This window comes from Periophthalmus magnuspinnatus, chromosome 4, assembly GCF_009829125.3.
Source record: "Periophthalmus magnuspinnatus isolate fPerMag1 chromosome 4, fPerMag1.2.pri, whole genome shotgun sequence".
Taxonomy (NCBI): Eukaryota; Metazoa; Chordata; class Actinopteri; order Gobiiformes; family Gobiidae; genus Periophthalmus; species Periophthalmus magnuspinnatus.
In genome coordinates, this window is record NC_047129.1 from 18,793,170 (window position 1) to 18,817,322 (window position 24,153).

Sequence of the window (24,153 nt, forward strand, 5' to 3'; positions counted from 1 at the left end):
TACTAAGCGCTCGCTGCCTGCTAAACCAGCGTTATGGGTGGAAGGAAGCGCTACCTTCAACAGCCTCACTCCTGATTGACTCTTTGGTTGCTATGATACTCATGGTTGGAATTCCAAATGAAACTTGGCTCCATATTCTCCCTATAACTGCTCTAGCCTCGATGAGCTTCATTTGACTGGAGCCGAACGCAGTGGGTGACGTCACACTCACTTAGTCCACTTCTTTATACTGTCTATGAGTGGAACATTACATTACATTACAGGCATAGCATTAACAGCTCTATGGTAAAAAAGCACTGGCCAGATTCTTTAGCAAAACCTTTACATAGTGCCCTTTAAAAACATGTAAAAGAAATCAGAACTTGAAGCGAAAGTTAAAGTGATTTTATGATTTGGGCCTTACTCTCCGTTAGTCCTCTGCTGTGGAAACCAGGCAGCAATTACCCAGCATGGGGCAGACAAAAGAGTTGGAAAATACATCATTCATGTCACTTGAGTTTCACAGAAAAGTCGGCAAATTGCTGATTAAAAGACCCACTGCTGCTCAAAGGTTCACATGATGGTTTTCCTGCAGCCAAGACGGTTGGTAAAGTGGTTAGGGAATGAGTTAAGGCTTACGTGTCACATCACTGGGAATATGCTGGAATTGTTATGTAGCATCAACTCACATGAACCCACTGTTACAACACCAATGTAGAGGAAGGAGTATTTTTGGGATGGTTTCATGGAGTCGTATCCTCTGATGTCATGGTTCTAACTGCTGTTTGCGGTGTTTCTGTTTATACACAAGCTAGCTTTTGTCTGCACTGGTTGAATTGGTTTAGTTTAGTCTTTATTTGAAGGGATAACATACAGAGACATTAAGCTCATAAACAGATTACAGCTAAATAGTAGTTTCCATCTGCCCTCTCCGGTTTGCAGGAATACTTTACTGGTTAAATCCAAATTGTGTAAAATATTTGATGTCTGTGGTTTTGTCGGATATGGCCTAAGTGGCTCACAGTGGAATTATAGATTGGTTCGTGTTCTGATGTAAAGTTGATGTTGTTTAAATCATATTGTACACCACTATACACTGCCCACCTCTGAACTCATTACAAAAAGACTCTCCAAGGCAGGAGGATTATAATGACGCTTTATGGCTGCTCTTGAGGAGGCTGAGATGGACTAGTGCGACAGAGATGTTTCTCACTGCACGAGTGAACGCTTCGCAAGCTGTACTAAGAACTTTAAGGTATAGTTTTATTTGCAGCTGAATAACTCAGAAAATGAATTAATAATGTCACTCACAAATATAAGATTTAGTGCAGTTTGCTTTAGTCCAAGATGTGGAGACACTGGTGTGGTCGTCTTTTTAAAACATAAATGTTACTGTTTGAATTGTCTCTGTCCTTGTCTGTTTTTAAAAATGGACCATGAGTCTGGAATAAAGATGATTTGAATATAGGAAGTGTTTTTTGTTTTAGTTAAATCTTTAGCCTCTTTGTGCCGCCATTGATGAAAACATACTTCTAAACCAGAAATTCAAATTGAAATGCTGAATATTGATGTAGTGGAAATAATAATGCCCATCCATTTTCATCCATCTTCTTCTGCTCATCTGGTACCACAGGGGCAGCAGTCTAAGTAGGGACTCTCAAACATCCCTCACCCCCGACACTTCCTCCAGCTTGTCCGGTGGGACCCCAAGACGTTCCCAGGCCAGCTGAGACATAGTTCCTCCAGTGTGTCCTGGGTCTTCCCCGGGGCCTCCTCCTGGTGGGACATGAACACCTCTCCAGGAAGGCGTCCAGGAGGCATCCAGAACAGACGCCCGAACCACCTCAGCTGCTCCGCTCCACGTGAAGGAGCAGAGGCTCTACTCCAAGCTCCTCCCATGTGACTGAGCTCCTCACCCTCTCTTTTTAAGGGAGCGGCCATCCGCCCTGCAGAGGAAACTCATTTAACCGAATGTATCCGCCATATTGTCCTTGCGGCCATTACCCAAAGCTCATGACCGTAGTTGAGGGCAGGACCAGAGATCTAAACCAGGTCTAAACCAGGTCTAAACCAGAACTAAACCAGGACTAAGCCAGGACAAAACAGGACTAAACCAGTTGCTATAGATGAGGGTAGAAAAAGAGATCTAAACCAGGACTAAACCAAGATTAAATCAGGACTAAACCGGGGGCCATAGATGAAGGAAGGAACGTAGCTTGACCTGATCGAGAGCTTTACCTTTTCGACTCAACTCCTCCTTCACCACAACAGTCCGATACGAAATGCTTAAACTATTTATAAATTCACGGAACAGTAACAAAGGCTCGATCAGCACAGCCGACCAGGAGCCAACGAGACTGTAGAATTTAAACCGATTTGTCTGAACTATTATCTAATCATGTAATTAAATCACACAAATAAGAAACATGCACAAACGACACAATGCAAGCACACAAGTCAATAATCTGATTAAAGACCAATAAAAGTCAGTGTAGCGTCCAGGAGTCAAACCCTGCAGTTAAAAAGCTCCATGGACCCAGAGGAGCTGTGAGCCCTGAGGTAACTGCTTGCTGACGCTGTGACCTCATCGAACAAGAGTAGGGTCCAACCGCGCCAACATTAGCTCAGCTGCTAACACTCGGTGCAAAAGGCAATTATTAATATTATCAGTAAGTCCTTTAGAGAGATAAAATATCTTGTCTTATTGTTATTAGCTAAAAAACCCTTCCAACTCTTAAGTTATACCTACTATTGACATGGTCTAAAATATATGTGATTTTTGTATCCGTTTAGCAGTTCATATTCTCTCTAATGCACTAAAATTGAAACTTTGTTTCCCAAAAATGGAACACATTTCAAGGACATGCAAAACTGGATAGATTGATGTCACTAGCGCACTTTAAAGGTCTGATATCACACAAAATCAACTCTTGTGAACTTTAGGCCAAGTTATAATGTTGTTTCATTCACACTTTACTATTAGTCCGTCTACGTCTCCAAAGCTCAAAATGGGCTGAAATGATCCAAATGATTCTAGTGAAGGTGTATGGAGTTTAAAACACAGTGGAGCACTTCATGTATTACCACATGATTACATCGCAAGGTTGAACAGAGTGTTTTCAGTTTGAGAGAAGAGCTCTACCTAAATATGCAGGTTTGTTTGTGTGTTAAACATGTGTGAATGAAACAAAACACAACTCTAGGTTTGTGATGAAGAAACATTAGAACATAGATAAGAAAACAGCGTAACATGGGCCCTTTAATAACCTGATGATAAATATTTAAACTCGCACCTACTCCTTTTTTTATGTTTTAAATGGACCTATGCAGTGTTTTTTTCTGTTTTCGTTTTTATTGTTCTGTATTTTAACAAGGCGCTCATGAAAAGGAGAGTTTGGTGGTCTCATTGAGCTCTCCATGTAGAATAGTAATAAATATACATTAAAATTAAATGTTAATGCTTCTAGACATGTTTAAAATGTGCACTTTGAACACAATCCAACTCTTAAAACGAAATTCTTCTGCCTTAGTGAGACGCCTCTTCCATCAATGTACTGCCTGTCGGGTGAATAATCAGTGAGGTAGCCACCCGCAGCCCTCTGGGGACATCCAGTCAAGTTCAACTGCCCCTCTTATGCAACTTCACATAGAGGTTCGATGGGTTTGTTGCCAGGTTTACATCACTCTTCCAATGCATTTTCTAAATTAGTTTATCCATGCTCCTCGACCAACGCCCAATTTGTCATGTCAAAGAAATCTGTCAAGTTTTGAAGACTTTGACATTGTTGTATTTGACTTTCTCCAGCAGATGGGGCCAGTGAAATTTGAAGAGCCTCAAAGCTTCCATCTGCTGCTTGGCCCTTTGCTGCCTATAACATTTACCTGCCGTTACAGTTGAGGAGGTTAAAGAGCTGACATCAGTGCAGTGCAGCTTCCAGGTTTTAGTAATGAGCAGTGCTGTTGCTGTAGGCTCCTGTTTGCATTGCATTACGTGGTCCATGATGAAGGTTCTGTGTTAATGTCTTTGTCATTTAAACAGTTCTGGGTGAAGGGAATGAGGTAGCTGCCGACTGATTTAACTGCACGGCGCCTGTGTGTGAGAGGCTTGTTTGTCTGTGTCTGAGCAGTTGGTTTTACAGGTTGGCCCAGTGTTGCCCGGACTTCACAGTTTATTTTCAACGATAAATGTGATCCCTTGGCGCTTGGGGAGAGTTTAGACAGTAGGATGGTGAGCCTGTCAGTGCATTATGAAGGAATGCCACGGATGACCGAAAGAACTGCTCACATAACATACAGACACCGTTGCATAACCAAGTTAGCTGCATTATGTTAACAATACAAATGGCAGTCCACTAAGAAGGGCCAAAAGTAGCACTTTCTCCCTGAGGCGACAGGACACAGGCAAACAGGGCACTCTGGGAGTGTCTGCGCATCCAGACATGGCTCTTTGTGATTAGGTAAAACTTTCATGTGAGGAATGTGTACACATCCTGTGTGGTATGCACAGCTCAAAGACCAGGTTTTATTCACTCTCTTATTAAGGTTTAGAGCTGTTTCCTCCAGCACTGCCCTGTTCTACTGATGGAACAAGCATTTCATACAGGCCTGAGCCAGCCTGAGGTACATATAGTCTTTAAAATAGGACTGGGGCGATAGAATGGCTCTGTGAATATAATCCATTGCTTGGGAGTGTTTGTGTATATTTGGAAAGTGTTCATAGCTAAAGTGAACATGTTGCTCAGAAATATTTTCCAACATCTGCCGCCCATCAGGATGTCTGCTTTCTGAGCCACTGCTGCATTCCTGAGCCGCTCCCTCTACCTGGATCAAAAAAAGAAAGCCTTCCCTGTCGTTGCCCCTGAGCTCTGCTCCTTTAACCCTCTTAAACTGTACTGTTGGTATTTTGCACCAGGTGCAAGCATCTGTCATCAGACCCAAACCAAAGACAAATAACACAAGGGTTCATTTGATTCCCACAGATGGTAAAAGTGCTTTTAAAGACACATGGTCCTAGTTTAGACACAGGTGAACTTAAAAATAGACAGTGCCATTCATGCTGCTGCAATCTGATCTTATGCTAACTTTGTATTAGGGGTTTTGTGCCTCCTGTGTTGCTTCCTCACAATAATAATTCTTACAACTTCGCACATGGATTCTTTCCTTCCCTCCAGGGCTGTTTACAACTGTTTGGTGAACACGCGCTGCAGGAGCCAGCTGAGGCCAGTGCACTTTGTTCAGTTGCTGCTAATGAATTAGGTCATTTTGGGAAGGCTCCGTGTGAGAAACCAGGAACCAGGAATGTTCTGTTCATACAACCTGATTGTAAACAATAACAGTCTTTGTGTAGTGCATGGTGTCTAATCCCGGCCCATTCACTGCAGCACTTAAGATTCTTGGCATACTCCTATACTCATTGCTGCTCATGGACTTAATCTTTTTTTCCCTCTCAGAAGCGGTGTATGGCTTAAGCAGTGCATTTCAGAATGGCATTCCAAAGCACAAAGTCAGTGGAGACTTTGTTATATAAGAGCGGACTGACCCTTCTGCGTCTGTGTCGGATCTACACAGTGATATAACATTAGGTCTTTCAAAGAGCCTTCCCCATGTGAGCACTGCACTATGCTTCATGCCAAGACAAACACAAGTCAGACAGTGAAGTTATTTCATAAATAAATCAGTTTTATTTGTAACATATAAAATTAAATCAATTTTACAATTTATTCCAGTATAACACTTAATATTCAAATAAAGTAGCTACACTTTTGATAAATAATATTAATAACAATAATAAAAACATTCATTCATCCTTTGACATGTTTCGCTTTGTCGTTTTGTTCAGGAAGTTCAATAGCTGCCACAAAACATGAACAGTAATGCCCACGTCATGAAGAAAATGAAACCACACACTTGTCAAACAAGTGGAGGGGAACATTTCGATGTCTTACAAACTTTAAGGATGATCTGCTAATTGAAATTGCGCATGTGCATATCTTCATATTCACACACAAGTCTACAGTTTGGGTCCTGACCAAATGTAAAGGATCAAAATATACACAGTGAATTGATATCAGCGACTAAGATACATGTACAAATATTTGTTACATCTTGCTCCATAACGAAGCTACTCATGATGCTCCATTAATATGAAGCAGTTGGTAGTAAGAATGCTGAACGTCACAGCAAACAGTGCACTTCATAAAGTCCTCATGATGTAAGCCCACAATTCCTTGGGAATCTAGTTACAACAAGAAGTTGGTAGTCAATTGAAAGTCTATTTACACCCCTACGTTCAGTGGTGAGTGGGGTTGTCCAGCAGTTGTGCTCAGTCTCTGAATTTGTGGATGTCGTTGGACAGGCGGTAGAACGGGTATGAGGCTTCGTTGGTATAGGGACAGTTGTAAGTGCACTTGCAGGACTCGATCATCATGATGTTCTTGTTGAAGGTCTCCCCATCTTCACAGCGGAACTTGACCCGGATGGTTCTGGTGTCATGGGGGGTGCAGCATCTGCCATCCACACAGGCTCCGCAGTACTTGGGCCTGTACTTCTTGAGGCTGGAGCAGCCGGCATATGTGAACTTCACTGGTTGGCTTGACTTCTTTGTTCTGCTGCACTTTTTGCCTTTCTGTAAAAAACAAACCAAAAGAATATTAGACTTGGACTTGTATTTGTACTGGGTGTTTCTTATAGGTCTGCTCCTGTCTGTTCAGCTGATGGTGCCTTGAGCTTACCTTGAGACTTGAGTAAAGTGACTGTGTGCAAGGACGCACTTCACAGATCCTTGTCTCTTTGACCAGCTTGCAGTCATTGTTGTTGTTGGTGACTCTGGTGGAGATGCCTGTTCCACAGCTCTTGGAGCACTGAGACCAGGGCGTGGTTTGGACGATGCACTTGTGGTTGTCAAACATCTGTACCTCAGGCTGCTGTCTGAATGCTGTAATTAAAATATAATAACACATTATTAGCCTTTTGTTCTTGATGGTTTCTCAATAAAAGGAGAGCTTTGGCTGGCTTCTTACATGGTAGAGACTTTAGTCCACCCTTGACAATTGCAATGAGCTCATTTCTGTTGGTGAGATCCTTCTCCAGCTCTTCATTCAGCAGGTCTTTGCCAAAGATCTTCTCCAGGATGTCTATCTCCTTGGTGTCGTCACACACCCACTCCTCGCAGCACTGGCCTGGCACCTTGACCAGTCGTGGGTTGGCACAGCCGAGGTTGGGCAGGGAGAGTTCCTGTGGGCACAGTGGCACACATCCCACTGCCCCGTCGATGCATGTGCACTGGTGTTTACAGTTGGGCTGGAAGCTCTCTCCGTTCTGGTAAATCTTGCTGCTGTACTCACAGGGTCTGCCCTCTGACTTGGCTGCACAGAAAGAAAACACAAGCAAAGGAATGTTATTCTTTCCTGCTCTGCTCCAAACCTCCTGCTCAAGACATCACATGGTTGCCAGATAAGATCAGTTAAACTGTGAAATTCTTCAGGCTGTTAACGGGTCCCTTTCCACAGTAGGTTGTCTGTCTGTCTGCTTTGAGCTTTAGACTATAGTTTCCTCCCATCTGCATTCCATTCTGCTGAACTATGCAGGTTCCAATGCTTTACTGACTACTCTTTATTTAAACTCTACTTAATCAAATGTCTCTATACATGAAAATCTACGATAGAAAAGTCTTTGTACAAACCTCGACATATGCCACGAGTTGTAGCAAGAGCAAAGCTGGCTCCAAAGTTGCACTCCAGCCCTTTGGTGTGGTCACAAGGCTCGGTCAGGCTGCAGTCCTCGTTCAGCTGTCTGGCGCACACTTTGCAGCAGCCACAGCCGTCCAGGACCACGCTCACGCCGGGTGCGCACTTGGGCATCTCCCGTGGACACTCGCACACAGCCGGGCACGAAGAGCACAGAACCTACGCAACCAAACAGCACAGCCACGCGTTACCACACTGCTTCCCCTCACTTTTAGTCAACAGCAGTCCCTATAAAAGCACAGGCCACGAAAACTCACCAGGTTGAGGCTCCCAATGAAGAAAACGACAACACTAAGCATCAGCATGTTGAAAAAATATCTCGCGTCTTGTCCAAATCCTGTTCAAAATGGAAAGCAGTCTTCAAGTGAATCCGTCAATCGTCTCGTGGTATGTTTGCGTCGTAGTCTCTCGTGTTAAAGGCTCCTTGGTTTGGAGTAGTTGAGGCTCTGGGTAAAGCGCTTGCAGTCTGTTGAAGCACGGCCACCTCCGGACTTTTATACGGTTGTGGGGAGCTGACGTCGTCTCTGGGCTGCCTGCTGAACTGTTCCCAAACTATGCCAGGAATGTTTCTCGGCGCATTTTCCATCCAAGACCTAAGCTCCACCCTGTCTAAAGCGTTCTATTTTTTTTCTTCCCATCTCCTCTCAAATGGATTTTTCCCCCCTGGATCCAATCTCTCTGCACACTTTTCCGTCTCACATTTTTCTCTCTTGTTTGTCCATTCCTTCACTTTCCTCCTCTACAATTCAAAAGCATCTGTGAATTTGAGAGCCACGTTTTATAATGAGTAAAGTGTTATCATGTATAAAGCCTTTTTACATTAGTAAATTGTGTTTTTTTTTACATAAATCACGCGAGAATTGAAGTTGCGACTGCTGTTTAGTGCGCTTTTACGCATGGTGTGCCACTGTTGTTTAGTGCGCATTTACGCATGGTGTGCCACTGTTGTTTAGTGCGCTTTTACGCATGGTGTGCCACTGCTGTATAGTGCGCTTTTACGCATGGTGTGACACTTGCAGATTTGTGACTTTTGCCAAAAGTTCTTTAACAGCATGCTTATGTGGCCACGTTTAAAATAGTACTTTCTCTGTGAGTCTTCCAGGTGTGGGCAGAAATTCGTTTAACAGTGTCTATTTCTGGCTCTGCAGTGCCTTTATTCAGAGCAGCTAAGCGTTTCCAGATGCGCACCAGAGCTCAGACGTAACAGTATTGCCATATTTGGTATGGCAGTAGCCTACATTATTAACATATTTCTCTCCCTTCGGCCAACAGACCACAAAGCATTCCTGTGACAGCTTAAAGCCTTGTTAAATATGTTCTTCAAGGAAAGGGGAAATTCCTTCGCATTTATGCCTAATTTCACTTTTCACGCAATATTGTTCACCGGGGGGAGTGAGTGGGTCCCGCTGGAGTTTTGTGATTCTGTTTTCCACTAGACATCTTGGTGGGGGAAGACAAACATTTCATTTGGGCTCTGTGCTTTAGTCTAAATAGGACTCTCCGGAGATGAAACGTGGGATTTGAAATGCGTAAAGTGTAAGTGAATGCGTAAAGACGACATTGACGCATGAGCGGGTGCAGGTTTTTTTGGTTTTGCATAGGCTAAATGACAGACAGAGAGGCTGGAAAACTCTCCCGGACTGGTGAGTTAACGATTCACTTATATTTTACGCCAGTTTTTTGCAGTTTGGTTTGTTTCTTTTGCATAACAATGAGGTACGATAAAGATTAAACTTCCACTTCATGACACTAGATGGTGATGTGTTGAGGCTTGTGCAGTGTTCCTCTTCTTGACTAACCCCAGCACCTTTAAAGCGCGTAAATGTTCCATCTTTGACTCTGTAGGAAATGCCATCTTCTAAACATTTTACTTGAAGACTCCCTCCTCTGTTGAAGCTCTGGAGGGGCGTGGCCTTGTTTGGGAAGGGGGTGTGTCTGGTCCCACGTGCGCTTGTGGCTGTACAGTGTGGGCTGTTCTGATGTGTCTCATACTATTCAGTGTTTGTGACTTTTTTGTTGTTGATGGTGTTGTAAAGATGCGCTCTGTAACTTTTCAGGTGGAAGAGGAGTGTACGGCACCTTCTTGTTGCCATGGAGATATTATTGCTTTGTTGTTGTTTGGAATGTTCCACAGCTTTTAATTAAATACATGCACTGCCAGAAGTTTGAACACAGCCTCTCATTCAGTGTTTTTTTTTAATTTATTTTTTTTTTTATATAGTAGTAGTAGTAGTAGTAGACAGTAGTAGTGGTGTTAGTAGTAGTAGCAGTATTAAAAGTAGCAGTAGTAGAAGTAGTAGTAGTAGCAGGGGTAGTAAAGTAGTAGTAGTAGAAGTAGTAGTGGTATCCAGCAGTAGTAGTTGTAGTAGTAGTAATAGCAGCAGTAGTAGAAGTAGTAGTAATGGTAGTCATAGTAGTAAAAAAAATAACCTTACTGTTCTTTGAACAGCAAACATTCTTATTGTGAGTGGGGTGTCCTCTCCACAGATCTGATCTGTCACTTGGCTTAATGGCATCACCTACATGAAAACAGATCGCTGAAAGCCATACTGCAGAACATTCTAGGAAAAGAGATAACACATCCATCCATGGAGACAAGCAGATGGTCTACTCTCCATCGGTAAAGTTACGTACTGCACCTTTAATTTGACCTGCAGGCAGATAAGACATCACCAGCTCCATATCTTTATTTATAATGTGTTGATGTGTTTATAATGTGTTGTCTAGTTGGTGAGAGAGGATAGAATATAGATTACTGATTTTTTGAGAGTGGGTCAAGAGCGTAGACTGTTTATATAAATGGACATAGCTAACCCGCTAGCCGCCCTGTTCCAAATAGGAAGTGATCCTGGGTGCACTTCCAGTTTCATCAGCTCTGGCTCCAATTCACTTTACATTGACAAACTGTGTCCCCTCTCTCTGTAACTGCTGCTGTCAGACTTGTCATTTTGGTCTTAAAATGTTCATATTAACCCGCTCTACATGATCCTGATGTTTTTATTTTGCTATTGTGTCTGTAAATCAAGATATGAATATTAATAACAGATGAATCGTCCGCCTTCTTCCTTTGAGGTCACTCCCGCTAGCGTTAGCAACAGGTTTGATTGACAGCGTTGTTAACAGGAAGGAGCATTACCTTGAACAGCCTCGCCAGATTGGCTCTTTGGTTGCTATGATACTCGCGGTCGGAATTCCTAATGTGCAACGCGACTCCAAATTCACCACTATAACTGCTCTAGCCTCGATGAGCTTCATATGGAGCCGAACGCTGTGGGTGACGTCACACTCACTCCACTTCTTTACACAGGATATGGTCAAGAGGAAAAACCTGGCCGCAGTGACTGAGCAGAGGCTGCCGAGAATCCTGTCAAAGGGAGGGTGATCCCACAAAGGGAACAGCCAAAACAGAAACTGGATGAGGTCATTAACGTAAACAAACACTGGAACTTACTAAAATGAAATATCCCTTCGGAGGAAACATGGCCGCCGCTGCACGTCATCTCAGTCGTCATTTTTTGTTCCATAATTCGATTCACTTCAGCGTTTCCAAAGGATCTGCGTCTCCAACGACTGCCTGGTCTAATTGTTTCCACTAAGGTCATCGTGCATTATGGGTAATATGAGGGCTTTCCTGGACCTCGGGGCAAATGAACAGTGCAAAACTTTGACTTACTTTTGACCTCATCTATGGAAAAATGCTGCTCCGTGTACTACAGTGAGTTTGGACTTATATACTTCAGTAGAAAGCCCTTGGTGTGTTGGAGTAGAACGCAGTACAGTTATTTAATTAAAAGTACAGACTCTGGAGCAAGGAAACACTCAAGTAAAAGCAAAATATCACATGAAAAAAACAACAATGTAAAAGTATCAAAGCACATATTTAAAAATGTACTTAATAGTAAACAGTAAAAGTATTATGCATATATTATATATATATATATTTTTTTTTAGTTTTTTGTTTTTTTTGTTTCGCTCAAATTATGAATATTAAAAATAAATCCTCAGCCTTTTCAGCAGGTCTCAGACAATCAAAAAATACTTTTACTTTTCAGTCCTGTTCAAAATGTAGTGGAGTAGAAAGTACAGATACTCAGATGTAATGACGTAAAAGTAAGAAGTATCCATGTTATGTGCTGGCGCCACTTTGGTCCATTATCTTGTGTACATTTTATATGTATGCTTGTTTTGGGGCGTGGCTCGTTGCAGTGTCACCGTGGGGCGCTCTCTTGTGTTCTTGCTCTTGCTCGTGGTCACTATGCACCGCCTCCCGCTCCATCACACCACACCTGTTAGCTGCAGTTAGCCTTTTTTGTGTTTGACCTGGTGGGATCGACTGTCTTACTCTTGGTTTGGCCTTTTGTTTGATAAGGTTTGTTTGGGGACGTTTTCAGTTTTAGGTTAGTGATGTGGACACCGGCTTCTACAACCCTGTACGGCTTTGGCTCAGTGCTGCGTCCTTTTGTTGTGTTTGGCTCATCCTGTCCGTCTTTCTGTTGTTACTTTGTTTGGGGCACGGGGCGGGAGTTTTTGGGCATTTTAAAATAAATTAAAAGTAACTTAAAATAAACTATTTAACTTTTCGTAACCCATTTGACTCCTGTGTCCTCTCTTACTTAAGTCATTTTATTTACTTAAGTACAGTACTTTACTACTTGTACTTCGTGTCGTTCCACCACTGGTGATACTCAACATAAATCCACTTAAGACTTAGTGGTTGTATTTTAGCAGCACTTCCTTGTTCTATCCGGTCGCTCGGCTGTGTGGAAGCCAAGCTGACATTAAAATATGTTTGGGACAGCCGGCTAAACGGAAACAGAAGTCACAGAAATGCTTTTGTTTATCAACGGTTGTCCCACATTTGAACATTGTGTCCCAGAGTTTAACTAAATAATCTCCTGGGCTGGACTCAGGACACTAAAACTCAACATTTGAGCTTTTTCTGATAAAACTGGAGCCAGTAAGTAAAAGTTTTTTGGGACTATGCTACATTTTAAACTTATTCACATAGAAAACAAGTTATTTTAGGTCAGTAAAGGAGCACTGTGTAACTTTTCTGGAGATGTTATTGCTTTGCCTGGAGTGTTCCACAATGTTAAAGGTTCTATATTACACAAAATTGACTCTTGTGAGGTTTAAGTCATGTTCTAACGCTGTTACCTCCTCAGAAACAGACCTGGAGTTGTGTTTTATTTCATTCACACGTTTGAGTAACACTTTATTATTAGTCTGTCTATATCTCCAAAACTCAAAATGGTCTGTTCCACCGAGTGATGTCATGAAGTGGTAGTTTTCAAGTTAACAGCTCCTTTTACTTTTAGTTCAGTAGAGATTGTAAATCCCAGAGCGGAAGTCAAATCCAAATGATTCTAGTGAAATGTGGAGTTTAAAAACACAGTGGAGTCCTTCCTTTATCACCACATGATGACATCACAAGGTGGAAAAGAGTGTTTTCAATTTGAGAGAAGAGCTCAGTGAATCAAACAAAATACAACTCCAGGGTTATTTGTGATGAGGAAACAAAAACAATTTGAAAAGGAGGGAACAACATTAGAACAGATCAGAAAACAAGTAATCTGTACCCTTTAAGTTATTTTCTTCCATGGCCAAGTTACAAGCCAGATCTGTGAATCAGCGAGACCATTCACAAAAAAAAAAATTCCAAAAAAAATAATTCAAAAACACCTATAACTGCATAAATTCATAAATATGCACTTTTAATGCCATTGCAACACATTTCTGGCAAAGCAAAAACATCGTCATGGAAACCACTAGACGTCATTATGCATTATCTTTTTCAGACTTTCTTCTGAAACTGAACACACAGAGACTTTCTCCGTAGACTCCAGCGTCCGTGTGATGATCTCTCACATCTGTTACTGTAAAAATGTGAGGAATCTGAGGCACAGTCACAAACGACAAAAGAGAGATTCCAAAGTGCACATCCTCCGCCGCAGCGACATTCCTCTGCTCGTTAGTTCTGGTCAGTTTGAGAATGAGAATTTATGCAGAGTGTAATGAGTCTGTCCTGTCCTGACCCACGGGTTCAGAACTGTTAAATAAAATGATGTAACTGCTTCTGTAAATAAGATGTGCAGACATTAAAGCGCCAATATCACGCCAAAGTGACTCTTGTGAGCTTTAAGTTATGTTATAACGATGTTACCTCCTCAAACAAGCCTGCAGATTTAGGCTGAGTTCTTCTCTGAAACTGAAAACACTCTGTTCCACCTTGTGATGTCATCATGTGGTAATACAGGAAGTGCTCCACTGTGTTTTTAAACTCCATACACCTTCACTAGAATCATTTGGATGATTTCAGCTCTGGAATTGCTAATCTCTACTGAACTAAAAGGACTAAAAGGAGCTGTTAACTTGAAATCATGGCGACTGTGCAATGAATGTATTGTGCAATATTTTGGATGGTGCAATTATCTGAATTGTGCAATGAGTGTAATGTGCAATTTTTATTGTGGCCCTTTTGTGACCCCAGCCCTTTGGGACAACGGATGGGAATCAGCCATTGGTTATAATCCAGTGTGTTTACAGTCATGTTGTATCATATTTGTTCATTAGTATGCATTGTCCCAATCAGATAAATAAATAAAATACAAAAAAAAAAAAAAAATAAATACATTAAAAAAAATAATTTAAAAGATTAAATAATAATAAATAAATAAACAAACAAACTACTGCTTCATGACATCACAAGGTGGAACAGAGGATTTTGAGCTTTGAAGATGTAGACAGACTAATAATAAATGAAACAAAACACAACTCCAGGTATGGTTCTGAGGCGGTTATAACATTATAACATGGATTAAACCTCACAAGAGTCCATTTTGCCTTCATGTCACCACTTCGTTCATAGCAGTGATTAAGTACATCAGTGCATCCTTCATACACCACCTGTGTAATTATACAGCTCTATGTCACTTTAGACGCACAATCTCATCATCGCATCATCATTTTGGGCCAATAAAAGGTTCTGCTTTGTCTGTCTCCAGCTGCAGCCTCTCCAGCCTCTCCGTGTGCTGTTTTATTTGATTTCTCGCTCCACATGTACCAGCCAGGTGTGCCTCCAACGTCTGAGGGCTTCTTCAACTCACCCGAATTCCTCAGCGTGGAGTGAGGACATAGCGAGCAAATAGAGGCTCCATTCTCCGGCCGTCCCGCTTGAAGAATGATGGAAAAACAAAGGTAAGGTCTGGGTTTGGAAACGTGAGGATATTTGGGTTGAGTTGGGCAAATATTGTACATGTATTTGAACTGTCTGCTTCAGTTTTAAATATACAGTACTGCACTTTGAAGCGAATTCTTAAAGCTCCTGTATTACACAAAACTGACTCTTGTGAGGTTTACGCCATGTTATACTGCTGTTATCTCCTCAAAAACACACCTGGAGTTGTGTTTTGTTTCATTCGCACATGTTTGAGTAACACTTTATTATTAGTCCTTCTACATTTCCAAAGCTCAAAACACTCTGTTCCACCTTTTGATGTCATGAAGTGTTAGTTTTTAAGTTAACAGCTCCTTTTTACCTTTAGTTCAGCAGTGATTGGCAATTCCAGGGCTGAAATTATACAAATGATGCTAGTGAAGGTGTGTGGAGTTTAAAAACACAGTGGAGCACTTCCTGTATTACCACATGATGACATCACAAGGTGGAACAGAGTGTTTTCTCATCTTAAATATGCAGGGTTTGTGTGTTAAACATGTGTGAATGAAACAAAACACAACTCCAGGTCTGTTTGTGATGAGAAAACAGCATTAGAACACATTATAAATCAGAAAATGGTGTAATTTGAGCCCTTTAAACATACTTAAAGGGGAGTAATGAATGTTTTTCTAGTGATTAAATACAGTCAGATCCTTTAGGGTGCATTTAAAGTGATATTGTTGGGAGTGATTCCATATAAACATGAGCTCCATTTCAACATATGCACTACTACTATAGATCACTCCTGTACAGTAACCCGGAGCTGTCACTGCGTAAAAGGTAAATCTGTGTAATTTGTAATGTAAGCCTCGCCTGGGATCAAAACACACACTTTTGCAACACTTTATGAAAATGTGAGTCTGGGTGTGATTGACAGGTGGATTAGCCAATCAGGGACAGGCACGGTCCATCCATATTTACAAGAAGTAAAGGAAAAAACTGTCACATGGGGCTGAAATACATGGAGGATTTCTGCAGAATCTATAAACAAAGCCTAAACTCTGTTAATCTGAGGTGAAGTCATTTTTTTATTGTTTATTTAAATAGGGACGAATACAATTCAGTAATCAAATGCAGGTATCACAGTGTTTATAGCCCAGGCTGATTCACAACTCAAGTCTCCAGAAGGGGTTTAAAACTGCTCAAATTTCACTAAAACACTGTTGGATTGGTTGTAGAAAATGCAAGAGAATTTGTCAATGGAATCAAATCTCAAAATATCCCACACATTTCACTGTTTCTCAGCTTCGTCTCTCCCTCTGCCCGCCCTCCATAACTTCTCTCCTGCTTCATTTTAACTGTAAACGACATATGACCAGTGAGCTCCTTCGTTTCAAATGCGTCACTGAAATAATCTAATGCGATTGCGAGATCAGGTTTGACCGGGTTCGAGACGCAACAGGAGGCCGTGGGGACCAGACTGATCCGAATCTCTGTAAAAAAATACAGAGAGATGTCACTCTGGATGTCATTCTTGTGAAATATCTGGAAAAAACAGGCAACAGAACAGAAGTTTTGTTGAAATATGTTCATAAGGGGAAATGCACGGCCAGATTACAACATTTTCATATCTGAGCATTGATGAAAAAGATTCAAATGGCTGAAACTTGGTGTTAAAATTCGTTTCGTTGCACTGCAGTTTTGTCTATGCACAAAAACATCTGTCACATTTTGGTTATACAAACTTCAAGCTGCTAATTTGGGGATCATATTTTCTAAGGCATTAAATGGGTCAGCCTGTTCACTTTTATATAACCATGTCTGTAGTTTGACTAGAGTGCAGGTTTTGGCCCCTCTGCCCACCTCCGGAGCGGGTGAAGGTGGCGCGTCCTGGCTGGAGTGGAAAAATCAATGCAGGGCTCTTGGAATGTCATGGAATGTTTATAGCAGTCAAGGATAATTGAGTGAATCTGGAAGAATGTGTTTTTGGGATGTCTGAAGTTTTACATTTCATCCGTTCAGGCAGCTCGGCCAGGCCCTCAGCCGCCTCGGATGATACCACGGGGAATACAGGACCCGACGCACCAAAGTCCAACTCCAAACGGCAGGACAAGAACCACCCTCTTTTGGCGTTCCTGCTCAGGTTTGAAGGCTGTGTATGTTACATTAGAAAGTCAGCCAAAAGTGAATCAGTCCCACATGTCTTCAGAAGTTCATTCTTTACTCAATTTGTTGCAGATTTTAGCAGTAAGCCTCCTTATAAGAGTTAAATATAATAAAAAGATAGTGTCTGTGTCTGGTTATGATAAAGGTATTGAAATAATGTTCATATGTTTGGTGCTACAGAACACAAGAGAAAAGCTTCAGTCTCAAGTCTGAGGTGACACTGCGCATGGGCGGGATGTTAGTGAGGCCAGTCCTGGAAACACAAACAGCAACACACATATGCCACACTAAACAGAATCTGTTTATTGTGTCATATGTGTGTATTTAACTGAGCAACAACAGCAGTATAAATAAATAGTGATGCGCTGCGTGTTTCACCAGAGACAAAGACCAGGCCGCTGCGTGTTTACGCACAGAAAACTCATTCATTCATAAATGTTTGAAATTAGGAGATTTTTAATTGCTATTAGAAAAATACTTGTCCATGTGCAGGAAACAAATGTCTGATATATATCTGTGCTTTTACTGTGTGTTAAAGACCGTGGGGGCCATATTAGACGCACATGGCACAGCAAATGTGTGCGCTACAGGCTCACTGCAGGCTGCAGCTCGTAACACGCTCTGGGCACAACTGTCACTTGTTGGCGGCTGCACGTCCCGGACTTTGTCCTCATCTTGCTGCACGTGGCTGTGCGCGTCACCAAAGCGGCGGTGAAACCGAATAAAAGCACAAGTCCGTGTTGCATTCACTGTGGCCCTTTTTTCATTTGCTCGTTGATTTTTTCTGCAGGTTGAACGTGCCAAGCCTCAGCGTGCGTAGAACATGGCTGGTTTGATGGCGACGTTTGGTCGGTACACCCACGCCGTGGTCCGGGGAGTCCCCGCTTCTCTGGCCACAGAGGCTCTGCGCAGCTGTGAGGCGGAGGTGGACCTGGACAGAGCGCGCCAGGAGCATGCGGACTATGTGGAGGTGGTGAAGAGGAGACTGGGGCTGGAGGTGGTGGAGCTGCCCGCGGACGAGGCGCTGCCGGACTGTGTGTTTGTGGAGGACGCGGCCGTGGTCTGCGGGGACACTGCGCTCATCACCAGACCTGGAGCAGAGAGCAGGAGAGGGGAGGTAGGACCGAGCCTCTGGGCTTTAGACGCTTCATCTGTGAAGGGAAAGTTGTGCAGGAGTTTGTCTCATCATTATCCGTGTATCTGATCTGATGAAGGACAGGCTCCAGTCACATCAGGCTCATAAATGTTGTAAATATTCAGCTTGTTGTTCCTGTGCATTCTTCACTGAGCTCAGACTATTGTTGAAAAAGTTACTTTGCTCTTTGCCTTGGACTCTGTGGCTCTTGGGCTCTGTGCTGTGTCAGAGTGCACCTGCAACAACTCATCATGTAGAGATAATACTGCTCACATTTCATAAAATATAACTCTAACTATCACTCCTGACCAAATCATGTTGAATGTCAGAATATGCCCCCTCCCCCTCTGTCTCCATTCTTCTGTGGTTTGCATTGTGTTTGGCTGCAGCTCTGTCCCTGTGCGGGTGACAGTAAAGGAAACGCTGGGACGGCTCCACTGAAAGCCTGTCACTCCACATTACTGTCCTGTTCTGGTGCTAATGGAGCTCGCCTCACTCTGGCAGCTCCTCTATCGATTGGCTCGTTCTGCCTTCAGCTACAATTCACCTGATTTATGCCAAACAGGCTGTAGCCACATTTGCAGGATCATTGTCGCTTGTCTCCAAATGTGTTATTAGATCAGTGATGGTAATGTGTTTTTTTCTTGTGGAAACTATGGGATCACAAAACTGCTCATGATCCGCCCTCAGCTGATGGACATTTCATAGGCGACATCATTAACATTGAACGAAACAAATGTTGGCTTGTTGTAACAGCGCTCTGTGTCGGCATTAGTTGTGCCGCTGTGGTTTCTTATGCCTTTTGATATTATTTATATTAAAGGTGCACTATGCAACTTCTCTGGCAGAGGGTCTCCCTGCTTCTCTCCATGGAGATGTTATTAATGCACCTAGAATGGTTTGTCTTATCAATTACAAATAAACATGGCTTTCAGTGTTGATTTTCTGAACAAAAACAATACAGACTTTAACACATCTTATCTTCCATTTATTCAATTATAGTTAAAAAAAACAAACTTGGACAAACATGCATCTCATGTGTGAGCGGGCTTGCCTCTCCACAGATCTGACCTGTAATGCGGCCTGGTCGGTGCTCCGTGTGCTTGTCTCTATGAAGATAGTTTAAATCTAGACTGTGGAAGATAGGTTAAAGCCAGACTGTGGAACTTTCCAGACCAAGCAATAAAATCCCCATGGAGACAATCAGGTGACAGACTCTCCACTGGTGAAGTTACATAGTGCCACATTAACTGGGTGACAGTAGCTGTAGGCGGTTTGAGTCCCGCTCTCGACATAAGCGTCAACATCATTGGTTGAAAGGTCAGATCCACTGACCCACAGGTTGGCGGTGCAATCCCAGCTCCCACAGATGAATACTGCCATTGTGTCCTTGGGCAAGACACTGTTGTATGAATGTGTGAATGGGTGAGTGCGTTCAAGGGGGAAAGTCATTGACCAAAACTGAAATAGGAAATTATGCAATTATAATGATGAAATTGATTAAATCGGATGTGCTGGACCATAGACACTTGGCTCTTGGCTTATCTCTGTGGCTCTGTCGTCCATGTGGCTCTGTCGTCCATGTGGCTCTGTCGTCCATGTGGCTCTGTCGTCCATGTGGCTCTGTCGTCCATGTGGCTCTGTCGTCCATGATGATCAGCTCTTCTGCCTCTTTGCCTCTTGCAGTGTCTAAAGTGGAGATTAATGAGAGTTTATTTTAATCCAGTTTATTGATTTATAGCTATGCCAAAGTGTGTATCAACATGTTTTTTAAGTGAACGGCTTTTATATCAGACCAAGCTGAGTCTTCTGTGTATTTTTATGCTTTGACTGACGGCACACCACGGCCTTTGAAGATACCATGTTATTTTATGTAAGAAAAGGTCTTATATTACACTAAATTGACCCTTGTGAGTTTTAAGTCATGTCATAATGCTGTTAACTTGTCAAAAACATACCCGGAGTTGTGTTTTGTTTCATTCACACATGTTTGAGTAACACTTTATTATTAGTCTGTCTACATCTCCAAAGCTCAAAATGCTCTGTTCCACCTTGTGATGTCATGAAGTGGTAGTTTTCAACTTAACAGCTCCTTTTACGTTTAGCTCAGTAGAGATTGGCAATTCCAGAGCTGAAATGATCCAAATGATTCTAGTGAAGGTGTATGGAGTTTAAAAACACAGTGGAGCACTTCCTGTATCACCACATGATGACATCACAAGGTGGAATGGAATGTTTTCAGTATGAGAGGAGAACATGCAGGGTTTCTGTGTTTAAACATGTGTGAATGAAACAAAACACAACTCCAGGTCTGTTTGTGATGAGGAGACAGTGTAATATAGGCCCTTTAATGTTTGTTTTGGTTCATTTTATCTGAAAAATGGCGGCTGTCTAAATGCAGTTTTTTTTCTTGTGTCAGATCGGTAAAGTAAACAAATAGAACAGAGTAATGTCACATAGTCAAGTATTAAAGGTTGGATCGTCTAAGGAGAAGTCTTGATTCTCAGTGATTCTATGTTTGTTGGCTTTGATTTCTGGAGTATTGGTACACACATGCAGCATAGTGTACTCACATATAGCACACATAGATTGAATAGTTGACTCTTGAACTTGTAAATTACCTTTTAACTTTACTTCCTGGGTCTTTACCCTGGTGGCATGCATCCATGGCTATCAACTGCTATGTTCAGTTATGTATTAATACTGGTAATATGCGCCCTGTCTGTAGGTCTGTCTCGATAACGCATTTTGAAGTGAGATAAATGACTGAAGTAAATATAGACGATAAATGATAATAGTGAAACCGAACTCTAAAGCAGAAATATCTCGTAGTATTTTAAATGTACAATAAAACAGACTATGTAACAGAACCCAACACTTAAATTAAAGTGAGAAGTTCAAAATTCAACCTTCTACAGCACAGATCTTTGCATAGTACAGAAAAATAACCAATCTTTTCCCACTAGTGCAAAGAAAAAGTCCCATGACAAATACTGAGCCCCAAATAAATATAGTCCCATGTGTCGTGTGTTGAACAATAACTCGATGTAATGATTATCGTGACAGGCCTAGCAATAGCAATATGAGCAAACTATGATTTGTGTTTTAACCCTTCACGCTCGGGTTGGGTTAATTCACCTGTTTTAATCATTGTAGGCTCCTAACATTTTCATTCCAGTTATTTAATAAATTGTAAACTTCCTTCACTTACCATTAAAACTAGATTATATATTTATACAAATGTATCAATTAGAATATTTTGTTTTTTTTGCAGTGTCTGTTGTTGTTTGATTTCACAGTAATGCTGCTTTGCAAGTCAGAAAGTCAGAAGTAAAGTAAACTTAATCCTCAATTTCATGATTTTGCAAAAACTGTGTCCCTTCTCTCTGTAACTGCTGCTGTCAGACTCGTCTTTTTTGTCTTAAATGTTCATATTAACCTGCTCTACATGATCCTGGTGTTTTTATTTCGCTGTTGTGTCTATGAATCAAGATATGAACATTAAAAAAAGACAAATCAGGCTGCTCCCGCTAGCATTAGCAACAGGCCCCCGCTCCCTGCTAAACCAGTGGTGCAGGCAGGAAGGGACATTCAGCAGCCTCGCTCTGGATTGGCTCTTTGGTTGCTATGATACTTGCACTCGGAATTCCAAATATAGAACTTGGCTCCAAATTCCCCGCTATAACTGCTCTAGCCTCGATGAGCTTCATTTGTAGCTGAACGCTGCGGGTAACGTCACACTCACTTAGTCCACTTCTTTATACAGTCTATGTTAAAAACACAAATTAATCAAACTCATTCGGTTAATTCCACAGCCCTACTTCAAGCGAGGCAATAAAAATGATTTGTGTAAAGATCTTTGCTTGTTCGGTTCGACAGTTTACATGTTCCAAAATCGCTTGTTCTGGCACGTCCCAAAATGACTCTTTGTACATGTCTAACCCTCTGTCTCTTCTGATTACTGCTGGGTTTTTATTTCACATCATAAAAGTTAAGATTACTGTTATGAAAGATTTTTTTCTGTTAGTTTCCCTATGTAAAACGGGCTATGAACAGGTCACTTTGGTGGTTGGAGACCTGGTAAACATGCGAACAGTTACATTAGCTGAACTGTAACTTCAAACTTTAGGAAAAGCATGTTTATTTTACACAAAGTGCTTTACAGAATAAGAAAGACATTAAAATCACAATATAACACATCAAAACATAATAATAATCATCATAAAATTAACATTAAAAGAAGAAAAAACTGTAAAAGCATTTAGAAAGACTTTTCAAATGTGGAAAAAATAACCCGCAGCGAGAATTCGTCTGCAGTGTTCAGTGTGTCGTCATGGCAGCACTAAAGCCTATACTGTACGTTTTTTGCCTGGAAAATACTGGTCATTTCTACGTCTTAAAACGCATCCGCACTTGGGGGAGACAGGATGGAAAGTCACCCTTGAGCAGACACAATATTTGGGCCATGTTTTATAGACGTAATATTTAGTTGAACCTCTGCCGTTTATGTGTCTACGCCAAACCTTTTTCCGGTCACGTAACTGGCCCCAAACTCGCTCTGCTGCAGACGCCTTGTTTTGACTAGACTGGCTGCAGCCACTGAGTCCCATCCCACCTATGAAATGACTTCCCACATGAATCCGACCTGCTTTCCCTTTCCGCGGAGACTTGACATCCTTTTGTGAATGAGGCACCTGGACCGACTCAGACCCAGTGGGATACGAGGGTCAGTGTGTCTTCCTCGACTGTCTGCAACATTCCCAGCACAGTTTTCCCGCTGCGTTTGTGTCTCATTCGGAATCATCGTCTGGGCCCATCACCTCTGCGTGTGTCTCTACCTTTCAGAGCCTTTTCACACATGTAACAGATGCGTTTTAGATCATTTTAGATGGGTGATAATGACGTCATACTCGACTGGTGAAAAGTATGGACACACTTTTCCATTTATTTATGTTTCTGCTTTATTTCCGTGGGTTTTTCCATTGTAGATTCTCACTGAAAGCTTCAAACATATGAATGACATGTATGGAAAAAATAAACTCAAAATAACTCCGAACTTGTTTTAGATTAAAACAATAAAACAATGACCTGTACTTAGAGACAGATCAATATATCAGTTGGCCGGTTTATCTGGACGATATTTGGACTTTTAATGTATTGGATATCGGCCTTAAATCTCCAGCACTGGGCGATATTTTGTTTTGGTCGATCTGCTGTGTAAAAAATATACGCAGATATCGGTATCGGTGTTGGCCATGAAAACACCCATATATTGCATCATATATTTGATGTCTTTATGTATATGAAATGTCGATAGTATTAAACATAAAGAAAAAAAAACACCTAACACAAAGTCGTTGTTTTGCAAGTCTCAACTAAGTCTCAAGTCTTTGTCTTGGGACTTGACTCAGATTTAAGCCCAAAGAAAGGCTAGTCCAAATTGATCTTCAAGTCATTTCAAGTCCTTGATCTGAAGAACGAAATACAGCTTGCATTTTTGTCATTTTTATGCTTTTTTAATTTACTTGTACTACTTTAAAAAGTCATGCCACAAATATGCATGTAACACTGTCCAAATCTCACAGTGCTGCATTTAATATGATATTTTGGCGAACAAAGTTGTATTTATCTACATATAATCCAAAGAATTAAGCTTTTAAAGTGCGTAATAAATTACTTTATCTGCACTGAAATAGAGCAAAGGATCATGGTCTATGTAGTTCCCTCTGTTTTAGCTGTTGCTGCATCAAAACAGTGTATTTGAGCAAAGGAACTTATAATACAATTTATTGTGACAGCCCCAATATGACTTCATCACAGTATTTCAGTTACTGTTATGTCCCTTGCATAGACTGCGTGTATAAATGGACTTGGCTAACCTGCTAGCTGCCATGTTCCAAATAGGAAGAGATCATGTCCGTGCTTCCTGCTCCATCAATTCTGGCTCCAATTCAGTTTCTATTGAAAAACTG

The 24,153-nt window shown here is 41.6% G+C and overlaps 2 protein-coding genes across 3 annotated transcripts in view; one reads left to right on the forward strand and one right to left on the reverse strand.

The window, feature by feature from the left end:
- Positions 1–5,637: 5,637 nt before the first annotated feature.
- On the reverse strand, positions 5,638–8,275 carry ccn1 (cellular communication network factor 1). Its single transcript, XM_033964836.2, has 5 exons — positions 7,982–8,275; positions 7,661–7,883; positions 6,999–7,343; positions 6,711–6,913; positions 5,638–6,604 (listed from the first exon to the last, which is right to left on the reverse strand). The coding sequence occupies exons 1-5, from the start codon at positions 8,027–8,029 to the stop codon at positions 6,302–6,304; spliced, it is 1,122 nt and encodes a 373-aa protein (XP_033820727.1). The 5' UTR covers positions 8,030–8,275; the 3' UTR covers positions 5,638–6,301.
- An 844-nt stretch (positions 8,276–9,119) lies between these two features.
- Positions 9,120–24,153, forward strand: part of ddah1 (dimethylarginine dimethylaminohydrolase 1) — a 118,059-nt gene continuing 103,025 nt past the window's right edge. Inside the window, exons 1-5 of one of the 2 annotated variants that reach the window (XM_055221529.1) lie at positions 9,120–9,367; positions 13,523–13,704; positions 14,729–14,921; positions 16,903–17,023; positions 17,837–18,163. In XM_055221529.1, the coding sequence (XP_055077504.1) occupies positions 17,870–18,163 (294 nt within the window). In that variant the 5' untranslated portion in view covers positions 9,120–9,367; positions 13,523–13,704; positions 14,729–14,921; positions 16,903–17,023; positions 17,837–17,869. The remainder of the gene's footprint in view (positions 9,368–13,522; positions 13,705–14,728; positions 14,922–16,902; positions 17,024–17,836; positions 18,164–24,153) is intronic. The other variant, XM_033965658.2, reaches the window with a different exon arrangement.

Excerpts from the sequence above, each read along its gene's own strand:
- ccn1 (XM_033964836.2), bottom strand. The coding sequence starts at position 8,029 with ATGCTGATGCTTAGTGTTGTCGTTTTCTTCATTGGGAGCCTCAACCTG. Across the intron at positions 7,344-7,660 it reads AACTCGTGGCATATGTCGAG|CCAAGTCAGAGGGCAGACCC; the intron begins GTTTGTACAAAG and ends CTTTCTGTGCAG. Across the intron at positions 6,605-6,710 it reads CACTTTACTCAAGTCTCAAG|AAAGGCAAAAAGTGCAGCAG; the intron begins GTAAGCTCAAGG and ends TGTTTTTTACAG.